Source organism: Furipterus horrens, unplaced genomic scaffold (assembly GCF_987537825.1).
Source record: "Furipterus horrens unplaced genomic scaffold, mFurHor1.1.pri manual_scaffold_13, whole genome shotgun sequence".
Taxonomy (NCBI): Eukaryota; Metazoa; Chordata; class Mammalia; order Chiroptera; family Furipteridae; genus Furipterus; species Furipterus horrens.
In genome coordinates this window covers 19,991,831-20,019,676 of record NW_028327183.1, presented here as the reverse complement: position 1 = coordinate 20,019,676, position 27,846 = coordinate 19,991,831, and the positions used below count along the sequence as shown (strand labels likewise).

The window sequence follows — 27,846 nt, the reverse complement described above, 5'->3', positions numbered from 1 at the left end:
TAAAGAATAAAAAATAGCAAAATAATTGTTAGTATAGTATACACACTGTTCTTGTTTCCACTTACAGTGTCCTAAAGAGGAATCTCTATCTGTACACGTAAACCTATCTCATTCTTTCTAATGACTACATAGTATTTAATTGTCTGAATATACCATTTATTTAATGAGTCCTTGCTAGTGAATATTTGGGTTGTTTTTAGTCTATATTTAATGTTATGCATACATCTTTATATAGTGTATATTTAGGATCAAATTTCTAGAAGTGGAATTAACTATGGCAAGAAATGTGTTATAATTCTGAATAGATGGCTAAATTGCTTGTTCAGCTTGAGACAATAGGAGTTTAAGGTGATGGTGAGAAATCCAAATTAAGGTATCAGGCAGATATTGCCAGCAGAAAGATCCTGAGGACACCTATGAGTCTGTGTTTGACTGCTTTTGCATATGCAGGGTATTTGGAACAGGGTAGGTGTGGAGTAGTGTAAGGGTAACTATGTATTTGCCACTTGAGAAAAGCAACATTAGTGACCTTAGGCCTCAGGCCTGTTGGGCAGCACTTCCATAGCAGACCCAAAGACTCAGCCCAACTCTTGCCTACTCCCTGAGGGTGAGCCAGGAGAGGCCTGCGAGAGGGGAGACAACTCTGACTTTGGACACATCTATTGTTGGCATTGCCCAAGGTATCTGGGCCAGGCTTCCCCCACAGCATTGGCCTAGCATAGATGCTCAGCCCCAGGAGAACATCAACAAGGGTGGCCCCCCAAATACGTTTTCCTGAGAGAGGCTGAGGCCAGCTGGATGGGGCAGCCTCAGTACCAGGATCCTTTGGTACTCTCCTAAGGGAGATTCCCTAATTGCTGGGCAAGTAACATGGTGGGCAGTTCTTCCCTCTTATAAAGAAAACTGGAGAGCATGCTGTTTTCCTTTCCATTTAGCATGACCAGGGGGCTTTTCTCCTTTGGGTCCCTGTTTCCCTGGTTTGACTGAGACAGGATTCTCAGTTCTCTCCTTAGGGCCCTCACAGGGTGAGCCCAGAGTGAGGCAAGCCAGGCAGTTGCTTTGGTTGCAAAACCTGAGGGCCCGTCAACAAACAAACAAACTCAGTAATTAAGATAAAGAATATTTTAATGTGACATTTAAAAAATTCAGAATACAAAAAAGTCCATGATGAACAAAATCCCGAAACTTTATGTATTAAAAACAAGATCCCACCCTTCGCTTTCATTATCCTGCCTCACTCATCTAACTAGTCCCAGCTCCAATAGAAGTTTAGTAACAGAAACAAGTGGCCAGCCTGCAGGCTGTGGTGTGCCAATATGATTTTTTAAAAAGAAATTCTCTATAATGTATATATTATTTTTATTGTGGTAAAGTATACAAAATATAAAATTTACCATTTTAACCATTTTTAAAGTTACAGTTAAGTGGCATTAGGGATATATTTATATTGTGCAACAATATGGTTTTTTAAATGTTACATTAAAATGTTACACATTGTAATTACTGAGTTTGGAGCTTCAGTTGCCTTACTCTAGCCCTCCCCATGCCTTCGTCGTCCCTGCCCCCTACTTCAAGTTTCTCCCATAAAGCAACAGCAGAAGAGTTATTCCAGTGGCGATCAGGCCACCGAGGGTGTCCGTCGAGACAAGCCACCGGAGACAGGAAGACTCCCTCCGTCTGCATCCGCCCGCCCCCTTGGCTTTCCTCCTGAGACGGGACACACCTGGCGGGCGCGCCCTCTACCTGCCCAGGGCCACCTGGCGGGCGGCCGGCAGCGCCGGGACCGCCCCGCTCGGGTCTGCCTGGCTTTCTGCGAGCCAATGGGGATGGCGGCCCCTGCGGGCTCGCGCAGCGTCCCGCGGAATGGCCAATGGGAGCGCGGCATGCAAATGAGCAGGTGCGGTGGCGGCCGCCGGTCCAGGCAGCAGCGGCTCAGGGCATGTTAGAGGCGCGCTGGGCGGCCGCGGAGCAGACGCCCGGGCTATGAGCTGCGAGCTCCAGTCTCCGGCCATGGACCCCGCTCCGCCTCCCGCCGCCTCCTTCTCACCCACCGAGGTCCAGCAGCGACTGGCGGCCGGCGCTTGTTGGGTCCGCTGCGGGGCCCGCCTCTACGACCTCACCGGTTTCTTGCGGCAGCACCCGGGGGGCGAGCAGCTGCTGCGGGCGCGGGCTGGCCAGGATGTTAGCGCCGACCTGGACGGGCCGCCGCACCGGCACTCGGCCAACGCGCGCCGCTGGCTTGAGCAGTACTACGTGGGCGAGCTGCAAGGAGACCCTCAGGTACAGCGGGGCGCGGGGGCACGGAGTCCTCCCCACTAATTCCCCCTCCTCCAACTCTCCACTCTCCTCAAGCCCAGTTTACCTGCCCTCTAGGAAGACTCAAGGTGACAGCTTCCGTCCTCACCTCCGCTGCTCTTTTCTCCAGCAAGCAAGTCAATACCGCCCCCCCCGCCCCCACCTCTTCACCAGGAGTTTGCCTTCCTCTTCAGCCTTAACCCTGACCCTCTTCTATCTGGTATCATAGTTCTCCCAGCACGCGTTACCCGCTTCTGCTTTTTTGTTTTTTCTGCAGCCTCTGCCACCTGACAACTTGGATCACCTTTTCTCAGCCCCTCACCTGCCCAGTCTTTCCTTCCTGTCCCCTTATTGGCCTCTCCCTCTTTGTAACTGCTCTTTATTTCTGCGTGAATAATAGCTGCCTAGCTCACCTGTCCTCCCTTTTCCATCTCAACCTACTCCTCCTCCTAAAAGGCACAGTTCAGTCGCTCTACTCAGATAGTCCGGATTTCCTGGTGTTACCCTAGTCTTGCTCTAGGGTTCCTCGGGGTGGGTGGAAAGGTCAGGGCAGTAGCTTGGGTGGACTATGTTGTCCCACCCCTCAGACTTTCCTTCATTCCTTGTCCTGTCTGCTGGCTTGGGTGTCCAAAAGGGTGAAATGACAGGGCTAAGCCAGTTTTGCTGGGAAGAAGGGATTAGCACTTTGAGCTGCGTGCTGCTGTGCAGTACAGGTTCATGATGGTAATTAAGCCTCTAATTGAGCTTGGGGTAGGTTTTACTAGCCCCATTTTTGGATGTGGAAACTGAGGCTTCAGGTGGCTCCTTAATTTGTCCAAGGTCAAACAGCTAAGTAGTGGAAAAGCCTAAAATTGATGCTGCCTCTCTCCCAAGGATTTCTGGGCTTGGGAGATAGCTCCTATTCTATCCACAGAGCTCCAGGCAGGCTCAGGCAAGAGGTCAAATGGATCCCTTGGGCCTCCCCCAGGCCTCGCCGTTTGACTGGTGACAGTGGGGCCATCATGCTTGGATATAAACCAATAGTTGGTCCTTCTTTCTAGCTCTTGCTTTCAAGATGTCCCTAGCAAGTGCTTTTAGATCTTTGGATGAAAGGACTTGCCTGTCACTCTTCCAGGTGGCTCCTCATTTGGCCATGTTGCCTAATTCTTTAATTATATATTCACTCACTCACTTGATCCCTTAATGTTTGGCAGCACTGAGCTAGGCACTGGGGAGGCACCAGTGGACAAAACCAATACCAGTCTTTGTGGAGCTAACAGGCTAATGAGGAGGGGGAGGGAACATACTAATTGTACAGTAATTGTTTAATTATCTGGTGCTATCAGAGAATGGATCTGGAGGGGAAGGGTTCATGGTTCACGGTTAGCATTCTTGAGAAAGTGACATTTACACCAAGAGGTAATCGATGCATATATAAGGCTTAGCCAGGTGAAGTGTGGTAGGGAAAGCATTCCCGCTGAGGGAACAGTGTGTGTGAAGGCTATGAAGGGTAAGGGCTTGGCCCAGTCGAGGGACCGAAATAAAACCAGTGTGACCAGAGGCCTTAGGCAAGGAGATGAAAGTGGGTGGAGACCTGAGATCAACTGGGGCCATGTTCTCCTAGGCTGTGGTCAGGATTTGGAACTTGACTCTAAGGACAGTGGGAAGCCAGGGAAGGGATTTAAGCATGGGTGTGGCATGGTCAGATTTGCATCTTTGGAAGTGCACCCTGGCTGCAGTGCTGAGAAGGAATGGAGGAAGCCCAAGTGAGTGTGAGGAGACAAGGTAGGAGGCTGCTGCATAGCCCAATGCAGGAGGTCATGGTGGCTGCCACTGTGGTGGCTATGACTAAGGGGAGGTGGGGCTGAATTGGGGAGATTTCATAGGTACAGTGACAAGGCTCAGCATTCTGCAGTGGGAGCCCAGTTTAATATTGGAATTGGATGTTTGGTGTCAGGTCATGCTGAAAGGGCAGAAGGTTTGGTCATAGATACAATTAAAGCTGAGTGCAAGAAATGATGTTGGAGCCAGAATACCAGAGACTTCTAGACTTGTGATGGCAGTTACGTTGTAACTGTGTCCTATAAACAGGAGCCTTAGGGTGTGGCTTCTCCCTGTACTATCATGAGCATCACTCTTGGCCAGCTGCCCCAGATGGCTCTACCTCCCAGCTCCGAGGACCAGCCATGACTCCAGTTTGATTTTGCTTTTCTTTGTGACCCTCGGGGGTTGCACTCAGAGAATACTGAGACCAAATTTCCTTCCTACCCCTACACTTGCCCCAAGAGTCCCACTGTGGCCATGTTGCAGGCATCCTTATACTGAGCCCTAACCTGAGGATGTGGGGAAAAAAACTGAAAACTTAACAACACACAAACCTGTGGTCCAAACTTGACCATTGGCCATACTCACTCAATACTCTAGTTACCTGTCAGCGTCTGTCTACAGATGTCTATTCTATAAACTAGTATTGGTCTGTCTTTAAATTGAGGGAGAGAGGCAATCAGAGAAGAAATTGGGAGTGGGTATCCTTTCAGAGAGAAGCTCGCTTCTTAAGACCTGAGTGGAGACAAGTCACATCTATTCTTCTTTCTAGCTAAGCCATTCCAGCAACGTCCTTGCTGCCTTCTCTACCTCCCTTCTCTCCTCCTGCTGGACCAAGAGATTAGAGCCCAGCTCCTGTAATGTGAGGACCAGAAGGGATGCTGATGAGGAAGGGGAGTGTTATGAATCTGCTCTGTTTGTTCAGGGCTTTTTTCTGAATGGTGACCCCACCCCCCAGGGGATCTTTGGAGGGGAGCCTCCTGGAACTCTATGGAATTTCCAGGGAGAAGGACTGGCTCCATTGGTTTCCCCTGTTCCCCACTTTGCCACACCCCTCTGTGTACACTTACACACACATTCACACTCACACGAAGGCACACACACAAAACAAGTCAAACTTGTTCAAGCCAGCATACTGTGGTGATGAGACCAGGTCTGCTGTTGCCATGGCCTTGGGATGTGAGGAAGCCAAGCTGCCTACCTTGAGCAAGTGAGAGAGCAATGGCCGAGAGGCCAGCAGGGTCCTCTTCTCGCCCTGGCCCTCAAGGGCCAGTAGGGTCAAGCTCCTCACTCCAAGCTCAGGTAAGAGCCATGTTTTTTCAACAGCAGCTCACATTGTTAGTGGAAGTTCATTTATTGACCTGATACCAGCATTTTAAAAAAGAAAGAAATAGGAAAAGAAAGAACTTTGGCTCCAAACCGCCCAAGGCCATAGGTACTGTGTTTTCCAGACTTGGGTCACCCATGGATCAGTCCCCATGTTTTCTGAGTTGGCATACCACTTGAACTATTCTATTTAATATTTATCTTTAACTAGATTCACCTTTTATTTTACCATTTAGTTACTCTAGGCAATAATACCAGTGAAATCATGGATTTTACATGCACTTTTAAATAAATATTGAGCTATTAAAATAAGAAATGCTCATCCTCATACCCCCTAAAATCATCTCAGGCACTATCAGTGGAGTATATATATCACACTTTGGAAAATATACGGAGTAGAGCTGCTTTAAAAAAAATTTTTTTTTAAATTTGCCTTTTTAAATTGTTGTTCTTTTACAGTTATCCCAACTTTAACCCTCCCTTGCTCCTGCCCCACTTTCATAGTCAACCCCCACCCTGTTGCCCATGTCCATGGGTCATTTATACTAGTTCCTTGACTAGACCCTTCCCCTTCTTTTCCCCCTTCTACTCCTCTCCCCTCCCCTCTGGTCACTATCAGTCTGTTCCTTGTTTCCATTCCTCTGATTCTATTTTGCTTGTTTATTTGTTTTGTTCATTAAGTTCTTCTTATAGGTGAGGTCATACAGTATTTGTCTTTCGCCACCTGGCTTATTTCACTTAGCATAAGTTCCATCCATGCTGTTGCAAAAGGTAGGAGTTCCTTCTTTCTTTCATGGAGTAGGACTTCTTAACCCTGGTGTTCATGGATCACCTTCTGGAATTGATGAAAGAAATGAAATTGTGTATAAACAGGCATAGTTATGCATTTTTTTGGTGAGAGAGCTACAGTTTTCATCACAGTGCAATGAGAATCCTTCCCTCACTGGAAACCTTCGGCCAAGAGGACAGTACCTGTGAAAAGACGACTCATAACCCTCATCTCACACACAGACCTCAAGAGGGCCTCCTATAGGCAAACATCTGCCCATGCCTTGAACAGAGCCCTCGGTCTGGGAAGACCCTGGAGGAAGGCAGGCCTCAACTCCTCTGCCACTGCTGTTGGTGTCTCCCTGACGTCTGAATGTCTCTGGGTGCCATGTCCTAATCCCACAGGATAAGGAGTGGCTGAGAAAATCCACAGATTCTCCCACATGAGTCTCTTCCAGGCTTTGGGGTCTGGCCATCCAGAGCTTCAGGGTTTGAGTAATTCAGTGGGGATGGGCAAAAGGGAGGAAATCTAAGTGCAGTAAGACTCAGGGTTCCCACCCCACCTCAGACTCCAGAACACCTTGAGCACAGCCCAACTTAGAAAGCTTGTCTGATGCTTGGGGAACTTTGGCAAACGGCCCCACCTGCAGAGCACTGTGGATGTCAGAAGTCTGCTAACCGAAGGGGGTTGAGATCCATTTTACCTATAAGAAGGCTTCCCAATTGAGCCTGCCTGTCCAATCAGCAACCACCATCCTTTGGTACCTGCCAGGCACTTCCAAGCTCTGGCTTGCTGTGGTGCCAGGCAAGACTTACCTGGAGGATGAACCTAGAGCTAGCTGGTAGAGTGTCGAGGGACCCAGGTCACTGTGGTTCCCATGTGACACCAGGTAAGCACAGTCTTCAGGAGTGCTCCCAGGTGTCACCCCAGAATTCAGTGAATAAAGGGGCTTCAAGACCCAAATCAGGGGAAAGATCAGAAATCAGGACTCTGGGAGAAATAAAAAGAAACAAACAGGAATCCTAGAAACACCTGAGAGTTGTCATCTTTAGGAACATTCCCAGGAAAGAACCCAAACTGATACCTGAGCAGCATCCATTATCTTCCGTTTCCGGACTTATTTTTCTTGTGACGCACACTCATTGTTGGTCTACATCCTGTCTTTACTCATTTAGGCATACAGGTAATAAACACGCTGTTCTCTCTGAAACCTACCACGGTGCTGACACTGCCCTTGCCAAAGTCATCAGGACCTTCACCTCACTAAACCCAGTGGTCAGTTCTCACCCTATCTCACCTGGCCTGGGAGCAACTCTTGACATGGTGATCACTGCCCCCTCTGTGATATACTTTCCTTATGTGGTTCCTGGGTTCCATACCCTTTCGGTTTTCCACTTGCACTAGTTCTCTATTGCTGCTCTAACAAATTACCACAAACTCAGTGACTTAAAGAACCCAAATGTATTCTCTTACAGTTCTGGAGGTCAGAAGTCAAAAATGAGTTGGCAGGGCAGCCCTCCTTCTGGATGCTCCAGGGGAGAATCTGTGTTGTCTTTTCCAGCTTTGAGAGGCTGCTCGTTTTCCTTGGCTCATGGCCCCAGCCAACAATCACATTGCTCAAATCTCTGCTCTCATGTCACTTCTTCTCTGACTTTGACTGTCCTGCCTCCATCTTTGACTTTTAAGGACTCTTGTGGGTACACTGAGCCTACTCAGGTAATATAGGATAATCTCCCTATCTCAAGGCCCTTAACTTAACCACATCTGCAAAATCTCTTGCTCTGTAAAGTGATGTATTCTCAAGTCCCAGGGATTGAGACATAGACTTTGGAGGGGGTGTATTATTTCACCTACCTCACCAGCTATACCCATTTTCATTACTTCTCAATCTCTATTGCTAGTTTCTCTTGGTCTTCGTTTCCCAAAAAAGTGTACAAAGCTTAACTGGAATCACACAGTGTATATTCTGCTGTACGTAGAGCTTCTTTCAGTTGATGCTAGGTCTGAAAGGTTTTGTGTTTTCCTTAGTCTTAACAGCAACTGCCTCAATTGCCTGCTCTGTCCTAGATAATCCACAGGGTAGAGAAGGGGGAAAATGGGTAATAGCTAGCAAAAAGGAGAGCCCGTGCATTGGACAGACCACATTCAAATCCTCATGAGCCTCCTTAGTCTTCCGTCCAGGACATCTCTCCACAACTACCCTGTCTTGGCCAGAGCACCATTATGCTCATTATTGCAGCGCTGTCCCGCGCAGGGCTCTCCCTGCCAGTGCTTTCTGCACCTCATTGCCTGTGAACTCTTCTAAAGAGAACTTGGTTATGTTACAGTAGTATTTCGAAGTCTTTGACGGCTCCCCATTGCCACGTCCTTTGAGTCCTGTTCAAATGCTATTTTTTTCCACAGATCCTCTCCTTACCTCCCCATCTAGAACTGGTTTTTCTTCTCCCAAACTCTTATAACATTTTGCCTGTGCTTACATTACAGCATTCATAATGTTCTTCCTTCTTTACTCTATTTTCACTGTTGTCTTGCCTTCTCTACTAAACTCTAAGCTCTCTAAAGACTAGAATTGTCTGATTCATCTGGCTTCTCTAGGACACACTAGCACACTGGTGTGTGCCAACAGGAACTAATAAATGTTTGAGTGAATGAATTAATGAGCTGCTTAGAAAACTGAGATGTGTACATAATTGAAAAGGAAAGTGGTAATATTAGCACACACAAGATATTTCAAGAATTAAAATATAAAAAATTCTCTAGTTTCTTTTTTGTTAGCTAAAAGGGTTGGGAGTTGACAGAAAGGCTGGGAGACTGTCAGCTGAGTCACTCATTTCTGCCTTTGCCCTCAGTTATTTACAGCCACAGAGAGTTGGTAAGACATCTTCCACACCAGGCTGCTGCAGTTCACTCTTGCCCATGAGTCTCCTACGAGGGCAGAAGTGAAGTTAACCATAGAAAATGCCAATCAAGAGCCCTCATGGCTCTCAGAGCTGTGAGCTGTCCCCATGTGGCCATATGTGTCTGGATTTCCAGCTTTGTTTACTCTTACTTGTATTTTTTTTCATGAGAATTTCTCCAGGGAGTGTAGTCTCAGAACAGACCCTTCTTCTTTAATTGCCACTCATCTAATATGGGCGGAAGACTTCCAATGTCCGTTCTTCCCACCTGCCCTTGCTCTCCAATGGAGAAAGCGCTTGGTCGGAAAAATAAAACTGGAGCACAACAGACAATGCTAGCAACACTCATAAAGTTTATCATTGTGAAATAGAAACCTCATACTCAGGGTTTTTTGTTGTGAAACTTTGCCCAGAAACATAATTATCCAAATACTTTGTTTTCTTACCTTGATAGTATAGTGCAAGGTATTTACGTAGCGGTGCCAGATAAGCAATTGGGTGGATTTGTTTTAATATATTTGAACTACAATGCATAAAAAGTGTCTTAAAGTCTTGTTACAGGAAAACTAATAGCCAGAAATTCTGTCAATGCAAATCCATGTGACTATACACTTAGAGTGAATCACACAATCTATACAAACTCAGTGGATAATTACCAAAGTGAATTAGTTGTAATTGCTCCTTTAAAAGGAATAGAATTTAAAAGGAATCAAATTCTAGTTTTTTACATTCTTATGTGCACTGCAGAACCTTTTAAACATTGCTTATTAATGCATGATGCTCAGATTTCCCATTGGAAAATGGAATCAGTATTATGGCATCTCCAGGAATAGCTAGTTTTAGTTTTATAAATTTCAAATGTTAATAGCCCATGATAACTGACTTAGTTGCTAATAAATAGTCCCTAGTCTTATGTAGTGAAAGTCTATGAAATGCACATCATTTATCCACAAAGATCTCAAATTTTTAAGTCAGTTCAAGGCCCACACTTTGAGACTGGCTGCCATGGAGGAATATGGAACACCTATACTGGGCTGATTAAATAGAGCTTCCATAATCCTGTATCCATTCCCTGTAAACTTGGGAAAAGGCCAGACCAACCTGATTTAGTGGTTGCTTTCTTGTCCTAGGCAAGACCCTCTGGAGTCCCACATGTTATGACTTGTGCGAGTTGGTTGTTGTGCAGTTGTTCCTTGAACCTAAGAAGAGACGTCCTTGACTCTTAGGATAAAAGATCACTTTAAATAAAGACAAAAATGTTATAGAAAATGGGGCAGGGGTTGGGAGAAGGAAATTGATTATCTTAAAAAACAAAACTAGAACATGTATTTTTAGTGTAGTTTAACTTGACAGGAAAATTCAGATTAGAATTGCATGCCGATCCATAAATTGAGCAAATAACAAATTCAGTTAATGTTTTTGTGCACATGTGATTTTTCCGATAAACCTGTAAGAAAGCACAATGTGACATTCTCAACTTCTCATTGGCTGTTCATAGCATGATCATAAAGAGGGTCATTTTAGCAAGAGTATTTAAGGACAAAGGGTTTTTCTTGATCCTTTAATAAACAGGTCATTGTTTTTCAAAGGGTCTCACCCTTTGTTTATTACCAGATCCTCATTTGACAATGGAGTTGTGAGTAAAACACTTTTCTGTCACTTTCATTGACTTCATAAAATTGTCTGTATTTTTGTTTTGATTTTCAATTTTACTTTAAAGTCAGTTTGCATTTTGCTGCATTGATAGCAGCCCCAATCATTACTTTGCCTAGGTAAACTGAGGGGATGTGGGAGGTTAGTGTTTGAGTAGGAATGAATAGTTGCATGTTAAGGTGATTTTTACTGTCCTTTGCAACTTGACTCCTCAGAGACTCAGATCCAAGAACACTTAGATAACAATGATCCCTATGCAATTAGTAGTTACACACCTAAGTTCGTTCAGCAGTTTACATTTTTAAAGTATTTGCCCATAGATTTTTATGTCAAACCCTTAAAGTAGGTAGGTAGATGTCAGTTCTCCCATTTCATAGATGAGAAAACTGTAGCTCTAAGAGATCCTGGAATGTGGATCTCCAGGTCTCCAGTATTTCCATTGCACACCCATTAACATTAAATTTTAGGCTTGAGATTAAACCATGGAGATCTTTTTCTTACTGATTTATAATCACTCTTTATATATAAAAGATATTTTTATATCCTTTTTTCCATCATATGTATTACCATTTGTCCTCTAGTTTTCATTTTTTTAAATGTTTAATGTTTTTTCTTCATTTAAACCCTTTAAATTTTCCATGTAGAAAAAGATATCATTTCATCGTTCTTAGAAAGACCACATCTACTTTAAGATTTTATATACAAAAAATATTTTAGTATCCCGCTAATTTAATTTTATGCTTAATATTTTGTTGTTGTTTGTTTTTGCTTAAATGTTTTACCTACCTATAATTTTTTTGGTATAAGGAATAAGACAAATTATTTTAGGTTTATATTTTTCCAAATGACCAACTATTTATCCCAGTAGATTTATGGCATAATCTATGTTTTCCACTGATTTAAAAACATTTTCACACATCAATCATTCACAGATATATTTTAGTCTGTTTTTGGACTCTGTTCTTTCCCAATGAAATTACTCATTTTTTAAAAATTAGGTTTTGTCCATTAGGTTTTTTTCCTCCTTCTGTTCCATTCAAGCCAGGATTCTGCTCCCACCTGCTCCATTAGAGAAAGTAAAGGGCAGGACAGGAGCTGAGTCGTTTCTGAGCCATATTGCTGGTCTTGGGGAGACACAGTGAGTCTGACTTGCAGGGGCTGAGGCTGCTGGCATGCCCTGACCCTGAGATCGTATGGCTGGAGAAGGGAGGAGGCAGCTCAGGGAAGCCCACGCAGGCGACAGGACCCAGTCAGCAAGCTCATGGGAGGGTCTGAAGTGGGTGTCCAAGCGGTCATGGAATGGTAGGGATTTCAGCAGGGAATGCAGGAAAGGGGAGGGCTGAGGAGGGAGCATCTGGAAGCAGCCTTGCTGCTGGAACTCAGCATGCTGGTGGGTGCTGTGTACCTTTCCTGCACTGTGTTCACAGCCTGTGGTTGGAGGAGGGGCCTGCAGGTCAAGTTCTTTGGGTGTGTGAACAACCAGAGGATAAGAAAACAGGGAAGCGACCTTGTTTGCTAACAGGGGGCCTGGCACCTTTCTTGCAAAGTGCTGTAAATCTCCCCTCTGGCCAAGTAGATTGCATACTTATCCCCTCACCTTCCTTTTGTCATAATTTAATGAGAAGCTTATTAAAACAGATTCCTGAGACTTTCTGGGATGATGAAAATGTTCTACATCTTGATTTGGGTATTGACTATAAGGAGGCATATAATTGTCAAAGCTTATCAAATTATATACTTAAGACTGGTGATCTTTTTATGGTATGAAAATTATACCCATTTTTTCTAAATGGAAGCAAACAAATTTAATACATATTAGTAATCACTCTTAAGGATATGACCTCATGATTGCAAGTTAGATGTTGGTATACACAAGTCCTTAAGGATTTCTTTTTAAAAAATAATGAATATGAATGCTAGAATCTGTGTATTGGGGATACAGGTATTCAAGGCTAGATTCTTTTAGCTTGACTGTATGTTTAAACTTTTTCATAATAAAATGACAGGAAAAAGAACAGGTAGTTACACTGTGGACATCACTCACAGGTATGTTCTTAAAGGATGAATGGAAGAATAAAATAAAGCAAAATAGCAGCATGAATGGTTTTGTGCAAGAAGGCATTACCTTTCTAGTGATATTGTTTAGTTTCCTAGAGCAGCTGTAAACAAAGTACCAGGAACTGGGTGGCTTAAAACAACAGAAATCTATTTTCTCACAGTTCAGGAGTCTGGAAGTCTGAAATCAACCTGTCAACAGGGTTGGTTGCTCCTGGAGGCTCTGAGGGAGAATCTGTTCCTTGCTCCTGGTGGGGCCAGCAATCCTTGGCTTGTAGATACAGCACTTCAGTCTCTGCTTCCATCCCCACAAAGGTGCCCCAGAGAACTGTGTTACATTTCAGAAAAATGACTCCAAGAAGCGACAGAGATTCCAGTACTGAAGACTTGTGAAAGTTTGCTTTTTCATTTGAGTGGAAGAAACCACATGTAACTAAATGAGAGAATTAATTAGAATAAGGACTTATATATTATAATTATATATGTATAAATAGACTTTCAGGAACCTCCCCAAACCTATAAAAGTGGAATTTCTGGAAACAAAACCCCAGAAATCTGTATTTTTAACAAGCACTCTGTGAGACTCAGCAGCAGTGTGAAGATTACAACCCATTGTTCTAGAAGGCTAAGGGCAGAGGAACACTGGAGGTGGGCAAACTGGAGGCACCGGAAGTGGCTCAGTGGGCAGATCTCTCGGGATTACTAAAGATCAGCATCCCCAAATGGCACAGAGCAGGTGTGCTGTGGACATTGAATGGGTAGCCCACCCTGTCCCCCCCCTTCCCCGCCCCCCGCAAGAGGAGGAGCTGGGATCTATAGTCTGAGACAGTGGTCTGGGTCTAACTCTGTGTCTCATTGGCTGTGTGACCTTGCATGAGTCATTTAACCTCTCCCAGTCTGGGTTTACTGCTTCCCTGGAGGGTTTTGTGTGTCCACAGTGAGATCATGTGAGATCTGTAAAACAGAACATGTAGCTTAAACTGAAACAGGATGATTACAAGCCCCTTCAGCCCCAGCTTCTGCTAAGAAAAGGTCGGATGTTTTCAGAACCTGGTTGCTGTGTGCTCAGACCCTCTTGGGCAAGCAGTGGAGCTGTACAGTGGGCACATGCCAGTCCCTCAGAGTTGCCCCTCCCACCAGTCTGGGTAGGTGAGGTCTGCATCAACCTGCTGCCCTCATTCCATCTTCACTTGCACAGGTGCACCCTGAGGACACTTGCCTGGTCAGGGATGGACTGTCTCCAAAGATGAGGCTGGCAGAGACCCCAAGTGGTGCCAGGGGCATGCAGGGCTGCCCCCTTTCCCCACTGTTCCTTCCTCTATTCAACCACAAATATAGCAGATGTCTCCTTATGCCCAGATTGCTCTTGGTGCTGGGGTAAAAAAGACAATTGGTCACTGCCCTCGTGGGTCATTCCTGCCAGTGGAGAGAGGGAGACAGAGGGGACAATACAGGTGGTGGCAAGAGCTACAACAGAATATATTACATATAGTCTGCGTACATATGTATGATATGTAACAGAATAGGTCATATATTTTAGAGCAGGAGGCTGCGACAGAGTGGCAGCTGCAGCTTCTAATGACGGGGGTGAGAGAAGACTTCTTCTAATGGATGAAAAGGAGCTGTCATAAAAATAACTGGATTAAAAAAATGAAACCATTTCAGGCAGAGGGAGCAGCAAGCACAAAGGCCCTGGGGTATGATATCAGTACCCAAAAGGAGGCTCTGGTATTGTTGGAGCATTGCAGGTTGGGGGAGCATGGTGTGGGATGAAGTGTGCAGGTAAGCGGAGTCCCTGCCTCCGTAGAGCTCATGAGCCATTGTAGGGGGCTTTAGGTTATATTCTGAGAATGAGTTGAAGGGTTTTAAGTGGAAGACTGACAAAGTTAATCTGTATTTTATTAGTTCATTCTGGCTTCCATGTGGAAGGTACATTGAAGGGGGCCAAGAGTGGGAGCAGGAAGAGAGCTAAGAGGCTATTACTGTTGTCCAGGTGGCAGGTAGCCTGGATGGTTGACCGTATGGATGGAAAGAAGTGGATTGAAATTAGAAATGTCTTGGAGGTAGAGCCACTAGAACTTGCTGATCGGTTAGATGTCAGGAGTAAGGGAAAGATATGTTGAATATGACATCAAGGTTTTGTCCTGAGCAACGGGGTTGTGTGGTTTATGGAAATGATGAATATTGGATTGGGAGCCCAGGTTTGGAATGGGGAGAAGTTCACTGGGGCCACATTAAGTTTGAGATACCAAGAAAAAACCCAGATAGAGATTCCAAATAGTAACTGAGTATATGAATCCAGAACTATGGTTTCCATTATGGTAGCCACTAGCCATATGCAGCTATTTAAAGTTAATTAAAATTATTAAATGAAATCAAACTTTATTTCCTCAGACACACTAGCTACATTCCAAGAGCTCTGTAGGCACACATGGCTAGTGGCTACTGTATTGGACAGGACAGATAAGAACATGTCCTTCATTGCAGAAAATTCTGTTGGACAGTGATGGTCTAGAGCTGTGTCCCAGAGTCACAAAGCATTTCTCTCTGGGATAATGGCATCCTAAGTGGGTGGCTCTGGTCCAGGAAGCTGGTGTCCCTGTGTCATTCACGTCATTCACAATGCTTCTTTCTTTTCCTCTCTGCTGGACCACACCAGATTGTGTATTCAGTGATGTCCCTGACCTGTGGCCATGTCAGAGGGGCACTGACCACCCAGAGGGACACTTGCCCTGGGTTGTTCAAGGATGTCATCCCCTGGAACTGAAATGCCATTACAGTGACAATTATCAACATGGTGTTTAATGAGGATAAAACATGGGATATAGGCAATAGCTCATGGGGAGAGACCAGTTCTAGGGCTCACTGTGCAGAGTTGGCTCTTTTAATAAATACACAATGGGTTTGGAAGTTGTCAGGTTAAATGGATGTGGAAAAGAAGTCACAGGCTTAGAGTCCAGCAGTCTTGTCTTCTAGAATTAACTATGCTACTGAGACCAGCCAGTCAACCTCTATGAACAGAAACATCCTCAACTATTAATGGGAGAAGATTCCATGTCTTGGCAGAGGGAGAGGGAATTGATTAAGTCCATATTTCTGAATCAGTACAAAGAATTAGTGGGCGTATGACACATTGTTTTGAAGTTATTGTTGTGTTTGCAGAACAGTTCAGTGACTTCTATTGTTTCTGACTATATAGGGATTTGCCATTTTGTAAACAATGATGAAAACAATTATTTTTCTTTTTAAAATTATTAAAGTATAAAAGGAAAATTTATAAATATTATTTCTGGAATAGTGACATATTAGGTCATTTGGAAATCAGTGCTCTTGTTTTTCCTTAAAATTTTTTGTTTACCCTTTGCGACAGCATAGATGGACCTGGAGAGCATTATGGTAAGTGAAATGAGCCAGTCAGAGAAAGACAAATACCATATGATTTCACTCATATGTGGAATCTAATGAACAAAATGAACTGACAAGCAAAACAGAGACAGACTCATAGACAGCAGGCCGATAAACAAAGTGGGTGTAGGGGAGGGTCACGGAGGGATCACGCAAAAAAGAGAAATAACTCAGGGACCAGGACAGCAGTGTGGTGATTGCAGGGAGTGGGTGGGTGGAGGTGGAAGAGGGTATAAGAGGGATAACGGGAAGAAATACAATAAAAATAAACTTAAAAAAGAGCAAAATACAGTATTTTGAGGATTATCCTTACAAATTGGAATATTATATGATAGATCTGAAACTTGTTTGATAATGGAAGTTGGGTCAGTGAGGAAATAATATATATTAGGTGGCTTAAGTGTATTTTCCTGTGGAGAGCATATTCTGTAAGCCTACCTGTGGTGCCTTGAGGTCTAAATCTTGAGAGACTATGGTCTAGAAATGTCCCATCAAATCTACAGAAGGCTGCAGGTGCTGCTCATCCGAGTGGAAATCCTGGTCCCGTCTCTCCTGCCACTGTAGTGCCAGGGGGCACTCTGTAAGGCAGGACCGAGGAGGTGAGCCTCAGGCAGCTTCCCTTGTCCCCCAGACAAAGCCCAGGTCACACCCCAGACCACAGGCTTCCAGCTGGGATTGTCCTCTCAGGCTGTTCCAAACCCCAGTCAGGCTTTCATTGAAAAAACAAACAACATGTGTCCCGGTCACTCGTGGAGCCTTCCTGGAAGTGGTGCCCCCATGTGAGGGCAGCCGCTAGAGGGGACAGGCTCTGCGTGGATGCAGACCATCCATGGCAGGATCTGGGAGAGAATCGGGTTAACTGCTTGAAAACGTGGGTGCACTCTGGCGAGTTTTGGGCGGTCTTGTAGTATTTTCAATCCACTGGCCCCCTTTTCTGATGTCCTGGATCGCCCACCTCTGCTGGCTTCTGCTTCTGGTGACAAGGTTGCTGGTGATGTCATCCACAGGGGCTCATTTCCTGAGTAGAAGCAAAGCCAGTTCCATGGCAAGACCAAGTCAGGGACCCTGGAGGCTGGGACTGACTGCCTTGTCCTGTCCTGATCCCCACATCTCCTGAGCGGGAGAAGCTGGTCACACCTTGGGCACAAGTTTGCTACTCATCCTCTCTTTTCCTTTCCTCTTCCCACTGTGGAGACTGGGGTGGTGGCCGGGAGAGTCAATCGCCCTGCCCTGCTGTGAGCAGCTGAGAAGCGGGTGTGCTTTGGGGCTCTGTGGTTTGTCACTTGCCAGGTATGAGTTTTGTCTTTTCTTTCTGTTTTGTTTTTGCACACGGGGTTTATTTAAAATGTTTTAAGGATAGGATAAGCCACAGGACCCAGCTGGGCTTGGCTTCTGATTGGGGCCTTGTCAGGCTTATTAGAAATGAAAGCAACGATCCCCTGATATCTTCATTTTAGCCCCAAATTTCTGGCTGCTGAAAACTGCCAGCTGTGGGGTGACTGCTCCCTGGGGGCCTCAGAGGTGGGCTTCACACAGAGGCTTCTCTCCAAGGAAGGTTCTAGGTGCAGCTATGGCTCTGGCACCCACTTCCTCCTGCCAGGTGCACCGAGATCCCAGAGCCCCCACCTTCCTCCGAGCCCGCATAGGCTGGGGGCAGCCGGACACCGGGCTTGGGGCGCCATCTCATTCCAGAAGAGGGGTTTTCAGGCCAAACCCAGGCTTTGGGATAAAAGGCCATCTGTCCATCCCTCGGTGCCCAGCCCTGGCTTTCCCGAACAACATTCCTTTATGCCGGCTCCCCCGCCTCCTGCGGCCCCCGCCCCCCAGTACACTGCCTTCTTTCACCGCCTCTGTGGTCAGCTTGTTTGTTTGCCTTGCAGAGAGCAGGCTTTCTGTTGTTCTTCTCTCTTCTCTCTCCCTCGTACACCCTCCAAGCAAACCTTCTCTGGGGACACAGGGTCTGGGGCACTGGAGGAGAGCTGGGGTCTAAGGCAGAGCCCACGCCAGGGGCTTGGAAGCACCCCAGTGGGTCCTCCAGAGGGGACAGAGGAGGGCGCAGGAAGTCTTAGCAGGAACAGCACTGGAAAGGCGTTCCTGTCTAGCTCTCCCAGCAATCATTTGAGGGTCCTTGAATTAGTGATTAGGTACTCCTGTGCCTCCGTTTCCCCCGTCTGTGGAACACCTCCTGCCAGTCCCTCAGGGAGAATTGTGTTGATATCAGTGAGCTGCCAAGGTTGTTATGAGTCTCAGCGGGGAGGTGGCGTACCTGTCCCAGGAGCCACATGGCTGGGAGAGTGGGTGTGTGTGCAAAGTAGGCCAAGAGGCTAAAGAGGGCTCCAGTTTGCCTGAACCCCCCCAGTTGAGCCCACCTCCCTCTCACAGCACTTCCCCTGGGGAAAACTGGAGAGTGACTTCTCAGAATATGAAGAAGGGGAACAAGGCTACCCTGGTTCTTGGACAGGGAACAGTGGGCTCAGGAGGAGGGTACTTGGATGATCGCCCCCTTTGGGAGCTGTGGTGTGGACTCCACTGTGGGCCTGGTAGAGGGCTGTATTCGTTACCAGATCCTGGTTTCTGACACCCACTGAGCATCAGAGGAGAGGCAGACTCGGGTCTCAACGTCTCCCTGGATGCCTTCCTTGGATGTTCTCTCTCCTGGTTGAATTACTTCTTCCATGGCTCTTGTCTTGATCCCAGGGGAAACTGGTTCTGGATCCGTGTCGGTTTGCTGGGGCTGCCATAACAAAGCACCACCAATCAGGTAGCACAGGTGCCAGAAATGCATGTGTCACAGTCTGGAGGTGAGAAGTCTGAGATCAAGGTGTTGACAGCGTGGGTTCCTCCAAGGACTGTGAGGGAGGATCCGTTTCAGGCCTGTCCCCCAGCTGCTGGTGGTTTGCTGGGAACCTTTGGCATTTCTTGGCTTGTAGATATGTCAGCCTAATCCCTGCCTTCATCTTCGCATGGCCTCCTCTGTGCGTGTCTCTGCATCTAAATTTCCCCTTGTTATAAGGACCCAGTCATGTTGGATCAGGGCCCACCCGAATGGCCTCACCTTAACTAATCACATCTGCAATGATCCTATTTCCAAATAGGATCACATTCTGAGTTCCTGGGGGTTAGGACTTCAACACATGGATTTGGGGTGGAGGCGAACACAATTCAACCCACAACAGGCCTCTACGTGGGAAGTGAGACCCTGGAGGCAGCTTCCTCGGCGCATGGCCTGCATCTCCACTGTGGTTCCTTCATCCTCATGGGTTTTGTCTCCTTTCCGAACACCACAGGGGGACGAGAACCCATGAAGCCAGCAGCCACCACCCACCTCTGCTCCCCGACACCATGCTTCTCTAGAAGCCAACTTCTCAGTTAGACAAGAGGGAGAGGGAGGCCTGGGGTCACCCTTCATTGAAACTTGCTGAGGCTCTGGTCCCCCTAGGGCCAGCCTGTTACCCCATGGCCCTCAAGGGTCTTGGGACAGCTGACTGTGCAGGCCTGGCTGGCCCATGTGGGTGCAGCCTGGGCTTCTGTCTTTCTTTTTTCTGTACCAACATCTCTAACAAAGGGTACCACGAGGTTTTGTTTGTTTTTTGTTTCTTGGTGCCTCATGTCTTAAGGAAAATGGAAGTGAGCATCTTTCCTTGTAGAGATGAAGCATATTCCTACATGTTTGTTTATTTTTATTTTATTTTTTTTAATCCTCACCCAAGGACCTCTTTTTTTTTTTTTTTTTTTTTTTTTCATTGCTTTCAGAGAGAGAGGAAGGGAGAGAGAGAAAACATCAATGTGAAAGAGAAACATTGATTGGTTGCTTGCTTGCATGTGCCCTGACCAGGAATCAAACCCATAACCTGAGTATGTGCCCTGACCAGGAATTGAACCCACAACTCTCCAGTAATGGACTGTTGCTCCAACCAAGTGAGCCACACCTGCCAGGGCTCTACATGTTTATTATGCAAACAAAATGAGTCTGATTTAGTGCCATACCCTGTCTGCCTCACTCACTGGTATCACCTTCCCAGTCTCTGAGGACAGAGCAGGAACTTGGGGTACCCCTTCCAGAGAGAAGCAACTTCTCATTCCAAGAGGTAGATCCTCAAGGCACACAGCAAGTTGATAACGGAGCCTGGCCCAGAACCAAGTTTTGGATTGCAGCATCTAGCACTAGAAGCTGACCTTGGATTCTTCCCGAAGCCCCAGGCTGCCCTAAGTGAGGACCACCTCCCTGAGGAACAGGGTGATAGGTGGCATGGCTGGAACCTCAGGGAGCTGTCAGGGAACAGCTTCTGGGTGCTCCATGAGCTTGGGTCTGAGGGTGCTGAACACAGTGTGAGAGACAGGCGGAGGATGGAGCCCAGGAGAAGGGGAAGTGGAATAGCAGGGCCATCTCCACGAGAGAACCATGGCTTGGGCTGACCTGAGAGGAAATAATGCTTAATGAGCAGCCAGGAACGGGCCTCATGCTGGGAGAAGCGAGGACTGGCATGCCTGTCTCGCTGGCTTCTCTCCCTATGGCCTTGTGCCGTGGCTGGGGGGATCTAAGGAGATCAACATGCCTTCCTCGCTGCCCTTCCGCATTTCCCAGCATGACTAATAGTTTCCAGCTCAGAGCAAGCAATGCCTATTTCCCTAACCTCCTTCTCTCTCCAAGTACAGGCAGGCTTTGGAAGGCATCAGGCAGCTTTCTTCCTGCCTGTTCTGCCCACACTTTGGTGGCCTCTTCGGGCTTGGGCCCCTAGAGGTTAAACAGGCCACCATCTACTCATTAATATAGCGTTCAGCAAGTGTCTGAGTGCTGATCTTCTGCCAGCTACTGGAGGCCTAGCAGTGAGCAAGAAGTCAGCAGGGTCTCTACCCTCATGGAGCTTATGCTCTAGCTTGGGGAACAATCACAGGGAAGTGACACAGGTGGGTTGGACACCCCACTTCCAGCCACACCCATTGACTTTGGCGGGCCATTCTTGTGAAAGCTAGTGTGTCTGACTACAGAATTATTCACTTCCTTTACCAAAATACTGAAACTTATTTAATCCAAAGGCATCACCCAGAATGATTTTCAAATACTAGAAAAGAGCATACGTCTTCTTCACTTTCTGATGCTTTTTGGTTTTTAAAGCTCCCTTTGGCTCAATTCCAGGATCAGGAGAATCTTTTAAATAATGTATTGTGGAAGTTTCCAAGAAACTTCTTTTTTTAATGTTTTAAAGTTTGAGTAGTACCCTGGTTCCCAGGAATGACCTTTACACACGTCTGATTCATGCATGGTGTTTGCTTGTGGAATTCAAGGGTGAGCCTGGCTCAACTCAAAAATAAACACGGGGCATGGGAGTCTGGAAAAAGTGGCCCAGATCAGTGCGTGGTGCAGCGGCTCCAAGCAGCGCTCAGATGTGAGCAGCCCCCCTAGTGGGAATGGGAGACCTCCTTCGGGAGGGTCTTTGTCCTGTCTGCATGTAGAGAAGGTTATTAGACCTTTTGCAATCTCACAACTAGACTCGAGAAAAAGAGTCAGTGAAAGATGCGCCAGAGGACACTTCCTTGTACCTGAGAGTATTTCTGCTACTGGCGGTGCCCGTGTGCTACTTGCTCTGGCTCTCCTTGAAGTCTCCTCCTATATTGGAGGTGTGTACAATCTTGTGACTAATAACCTGGGCTTTCTGCCAGGGAGGGGTGTGGTCCCAGTGAGGCCACCCAGAAAGCACCTTGTTTATATGGTCAGCCGGGGGATTTATTTGCCAAAAGCCTGTCACCCATGACATTACTGCCTGGTGGCTCTAGGACTTTTAAATTGTGATTAAGCTGGGGCAGCAGAAGGAGGCAGGAGAAGGACAGGAGAAAATGACCCCTACCTGCCTCTCTTCTTCCCCTCTTTTCCTCGCCCTCTGTGGTCAGTGCCCCCCAGTGGTGCTGGCCCATGGATACACTGCCACAGATACACAAAAATATTTGTATGCGAATGTGTACTTTTACATTGTTAAGTATGGAGGAGAAAAAGGAAACAACCTAAATGTTCATCATAGGGGACTGGTTACATAAACTGTGTGTGTGTTCATGCAGTGGAATATTATGTCCCGTTGGAAAACATGGATGCAGATTATTTGTGTTGCCATATAAAGTGAAAAAACACACTGACAAACTGTGTGTAACATGACAGCTGTCATGAGAGCATCCCTGACTGCTGTGTGCTGGGGATGCCAGCCTGTGAGCCGCTCCCTGTCCTCCTGGCTGTCAGGAAGGGGGCAGAGAGCCACGGGGCTCCTCCATGCCCCTCACTTTACCTGGAATAGTTCCAGTTGAAGGGGAAAAAATATCTCAAACATCTCTCTGAAAAATTGGATTTTTTAGTAATTTTTAAAGTAAAACTTTAGAACTAGAACACAGTGAATATTTGATCTACTTCCTGTTACCCATAGAGAGCCCCATACCAACCACCTTGAACAACAACAACAAAATTACAATTCATGCTCATGAAAGAAAATTTTAGATTGTAATTTTTATATATTAATAAATATTTTAAAATAGAATCTTTTTTTAAAAATGTCAGTGTAAACTTTTCAACTGCCCTTGGGAATAACTGACTTTTACTCTGAAAGTACGTGTTTCCTACCTATTTGGTATTGAAATATCCTTTCATTTATGAAGTACTGCTGATGGTAATTTAGGAAGTATTTTTTCTTGGGAAAATAAAATGCAAGCAATCTTGTATCAGTCTACTGTACTTTTAGTTCTGCTCATGCCTATCCTGTGTCCTTTGCCAAAGGGCACTGAGAATAAATATATGATCCAAGTTATTGGAATCTTGACCCTTGTTTCTGGACACTGTCTTACCCAGCCAAGGGGGATGTTCTAAGATGGTGTGTTCAGCGTCTTGGCCACCTGTCTCATCTAAGCAAACGTGCCCACCCCATTTGTTTATGGTCCCACGGAGCACGTGTACGACCATGCTTCAGGGCTCCATCCCCAGCAGCCAGGCCCACAGCAATGGCAGAAGTCACTGGGGACCTGGGCTGTTTTGCAGAGACCTGGCATTGGAACATGGTCCCCTGAGGAAATATGGATGGAGCATCTCATAGTACCAAGAGCTCCTTTAGGCACCTTGAGAAAAGGAAACAGTCGTTCCCTGCCCTATTAGAATCTGTAATATCAATGGACAAACAAGATAATTACCCAAACATGCGGAGACAACAAGAGGCAGGAAATTGTAAATACCAACTGACGCAGTGAGACACGTCGGAAGTATGAGTTTTCTGAAAGTTGGAAAATGAAGAGATCATTTCTGGCTGGAATGGTTAGGGAAGAAGTGCATGGTGGTCAGGAGACTGTCCTGGCATCCAGCTACTGACTCCACCTCTCGCAAGCTGTGGGCCTGCCCGTGCCTAGGTCCCCTCATGTGTCAGGTGAGGATAATGGTCTTGCCTACTTCATTCAGTTGTTATGAAGATTAAAGGGCTGGCTGGACACGTAGTAAGCATCCGTGAATATTAACCGCTGTCATCATCCTGAACGAGGTGACATTTGAGGAGCATGTTTAGAAAATGGAAGATCATCCCTACTGGTTAGAGGGAAACATTAGTGTTAATCCAAAGGCTTAACAGGAGCGGAGTTTGGAAATGCAGGGGAAAGACCTGGAACACAGGGAAGTCAGCGGTAAGCTGACCTGTGGTTATGTTCGCTTTTAGGAATGTGGTACCAGAGGTGACAGCACGGCTTTTGGGTCAGACCGCGATGTGGACAGTTGGAGTCATTCTCCAAGGGCAGGGAGCAGGGCCAGGGTCAGAGAGATGGGGTCTTCTGAGCTGGTGTTCTGGCGCATGACAGATGCTCAAACGTGTGTCGGGATGAGTGGATGAAGGCAGTGGCTACGGATGAGATCCTTGCAGGAGGGAAGAACTGAGGGAAGAAGGGGACAGTAGTGATGTCCCACCAAGACCACCAGCCCCTGAGGAGGAGGCTGACAGGGAGCCAGGGCTTCCAGTCCCTACACACTCTCCTGGCTGCTCCCATTTCTCAGGCTTTCTCTGCTTTCCACGGCCCATTGCCCCCCATGCATCACTACTCTGCGTCCCAGTCTTCCTCACACATCCCTTGTGGCCCTCCAGTGGCCAGGTCTGCCAGTCCCTGTCACCTCCTGGACCGCACAAGCTCTCCTCACTACACCAGCTGCAGCCCTCCATGAATAAGCTTCGGGTGGCTGGCCGTATGCTGAGTGAATGAACTGTGCAGTGTGGCAGGCAAAAGGGCCAATGGGAGCTCAGTTCCGTGACCTGAAATACAGCTTTCCACACAAGGGAGGTGCAAGCCCTTCTAGCACGGTCCCATCCCACCTGCTTTGGAAGAGGAATAGGGACCAGCCACTATGCTTAGAGACACTGTTATGTCCTAAGAGGGTTTTGGGGGAAAGCAGATGGCGGGGGGAGGGGGTACTGGCTGTCCACAAATAAGTATAGTCCAGAGAGGTGGAAAGAAAAAAGAGCTTGTACAATCCTACAGGGAAAGAATCAGGCGTGATCCCTGGAAACAGGAGGCAGCCAGCTGAGCCGAGGACTGGAGCTCTCAGAAAATAGTCCACACTGGAGTGAGCAGAAGCACGGGCTGCGGAGACAGTGCTGTGCTCAGGGCCACAGGCCACCACCCTTTCTCCTGCTTTCAGAGATTGTGTAGGTGGATGTGCCCAGTACAGATCTGTGTCTGCCACTCAGGGATGTCTGAAATTGCAGCATAGACAAAACCATAAAAGATAATACGTGTGAGAATCCCTTCCCTGCGTGGGATGGTTGGGCCCCCAAATGAGCTTTTCGTTCTGTTGAGAGAGATGATGGAGTTGCAGTAAGTGGGGGTGGGGCCGCAGACAAGGATTGGATCGCCCTACTTAAGAAATGACTTGGAGTAACCAGGAGGAGAGAACTATTCAGGAGGGAGGGAGAATCAAGAACCTGGTGATTGGGGGCACTCTGGGGTATTTTGAGGGCGGAACAGAATTAGAAGAGACAAGATTATTCTAGAACATTTATATTGGATACTTAGGAAGTTTCAGTATATGATATACTATAAAGTTTACTCTTCTTTGTCCTTTAGAGATCATCAGAGATACTTTTTTTTTTTTTTAAAGAATGCAGATATTTGCCCTGGCTTGGTGGCTCAGTTGGTTGGAGCATTGTTCCCTACATGGGTTCGATCCCCCGTCGGGGCACATACCTAGGTTGTGGGTTCAATCCCTAGCTGGGGTGCATACAGGAGGCAACCAATCAATGTCTCTCTCTCTCTCTCTCTCTCCCTTCTTCTCTTTCTAAAATCAATAAACATATCCTCAGGTGAGGATTAAGAAAAAGAAAGAGGCTGCAGCAATATTATAATAAAGAAAGAAATAAACAGAATGCAGGTATTAGCATGGTGACACAGACTGAAAATATGAGATACCCAGATAAGACCATGAAAGCCACGTTTATTTGGGTTGCATATGGATTTTCCCAGGAAACATCAGTATCACTATCACTGTCAGGTTCTCTTGGTTCACTTAGAAGCAAAAAGGCAAGAATTGTGATGGTAGAAACCCCAGCTGGCTGCTCAGTCTGCTTGGGTTCTTGCCGATACCTGGCTTCCAGGACCTCCTCCCTGGCCATCAGCACTACGGTGTCCTTTAGTCACAGGGACTCAGAGGGCAGGCCCCCCATCGGCAGTGGTCTCTCCACCCTTCTTGCAAAGAAGCATGAGTTTTAGCTACGTGCCAGCCTGCCCTCTCCAGCCTCACCCTGTGTGATGCCAGGGCCAGCTGGGGCCATGTGATTTTCCTAGTACATTATGTTTCCTTCTGACTTTGCCTCTTTGCTGCAGTGATTTAACCTTGAACCCATTTGGGCACTCCTCTGCCAGTTTCACCCTATGTGTGGCTGCTGACCTGCACATGGGAGTTCCTGGAGGGGACCGTCTCCCTCACTCTCTGCTGCCTTTCTTTCTTGTGGGCACGTGAATCTAGATGGCCCAGCCTGTGACCCATGGGCTCTGTGGAATTAACAGGGAGGGAGTCATTGGGTGTGGCCCAGTGAGCCTGCCAGGGGACTTCCTGTGCCTCTCTCTGCCTGACACCTGCCAGGGACCTGGAGGGAGGCTGGCAGGGACCTCCTTGCCCAGAGCACTTTCATTAACAGCTCATTTTCCTACAGTCTCTCTGCCTGCCTTTTTTCCCTCTCAGATCTTTCTGCCTCTTGATTTTGCAGAGATTATTTGTTTAAAGGAGAAGAAAAAGGCAGAGAATAATACCACCCACGTCAGTGTTGTCCTGTGTTCAAAATACTCTCGGGGTCCTTGGTCTCCGCCCACCCTGCCCCACCACAGGTTCTCGTCACTCCTGGCTGCTTCAGTGAGGGGCAGCTCTGGGCTCACTGCCCTCACCCATGAAAGTAATTGCCTCCTACCTTCTCTCTCCAGGCTTCCGTGGAGAACGGGGCTGCAGCCTCTGCAAACACTCAGAAGACAGACCCAGTGATGGAGCCAAAGTTCAAGGTGGTTGATTGGGACAAGGTAACTGGAACAAGACAGGGTGGAATGATGATTGGGGCTCCCAGAGCCGAGGAGAGGGTGTGCAGAGCCAATGGCTGTGATTATTTGTGACGTTGGCCCAGGAAAGATGAGGCTGGGAAGCAGGTGCTTACAGCGTACGAGCATGACTGCCCACAGCAGGTGCCCACAGCATACATGCATGGCCAAGGCTGTGATGGGTGCAGGAGAACTGGGCATGGGAGGTCTTGCAGAGCCAGGCCCCAGACACCCCAGGGGGAGGGCTCCCACAAGGACCCCTGAGACTGAGAAGGGCATATTGCAGGATCAGCAGGCCCAGACATGCCCAGCCCGACCCATGTGCAAGGCAGAGCTGCCCAGGCACTGGCAGTCACTTGCAAGGGTCGCTGGCGTGGGAGCCTGCTGTTGCCAGTTCATCTGCAGAACCTGGCAACAAACTCCTCTTCGTGTTCAGAGGCCAGCATCTGGGGAGATTAGGCAAAACCCCTTTGTCAGGGGAGTCCTGAGTGGTCCCAGGTAGAAGTGGAGCCGCTCAGTGTGCATGCGTGTGTGTGTGTACGGGGATGGGAGAGCAGCATGGCCTGGGGGCCCTGGAGGGAACCAGATGTGGGAGCCATTTCCCTCCGACCCGGGTCAGGGGACTGTTCCAATATCTTTTTGCCATTTCCTCCTGGGAAAGACACAGTGGGTATGTCTGAACACCAGACAAGAGACAAACAGGACAGGTCCCTATACTCAGTGAGCTCACAGTCATGGGGAGGACAGACCCTCCCCCCACCCGAGAGACAGTACACCATGGGAGATGTGAGAAGCACGCCCGAGGAACACAGGTGATCAGAGGAGGTGGAGGGGGGTGCGGGAACTTCAGAAAGCTTATTGTTTGCTGGGCCCCTTTAGCCAGGGCTCCCGAGGTGCTGACTCGAGGAACTTGGGGATGGCATCTGTCACATGGGAATTGCCAGCACCTTTGGGGGAGCCTGTCAGCCCACAACAAAGACATGCGTGTTTGCTCTGTTACAAAGGCTGGGACAGGTTGTTCTGTGCCCATCCCCTCTGAGAGGCACGTAACCAAAAGGGAAAGAGAAGACCAGTGAGGAGAAAGGCTGGTCTGGACCATACAGCCTACGCCAC

General features: G+C 47.2%; 1 protein-coding gene across 1 annotated transcript in view; it reads left to right on the top strand.

Moving 5' to 3' along the window:
• The first annotated feature begins 1,947 nt into the window (after positions 1-1,947).
• FA2H (fatty acid 2-hydroxylase) overlaps positions 1,948-27,846 on the top strand; it is a 45,316-nt gene continuing 19,417 nt past the window's right edge. The window contains exons 1-2 of the mRNA XM_090259878.1: positions 1,948-2,280; positions 26,626-26,718. Coding sequence (XP_090116004.1) covers positions 1,984-2,280; positions 26,626-26,718 — 390 coding nt within the window. The 5' untranslated portion in view covers positions 1,948-1,983. The remainder of the gene's footprint in view (positions 2,281-26,625; positions 26,719-27,846) is intronic.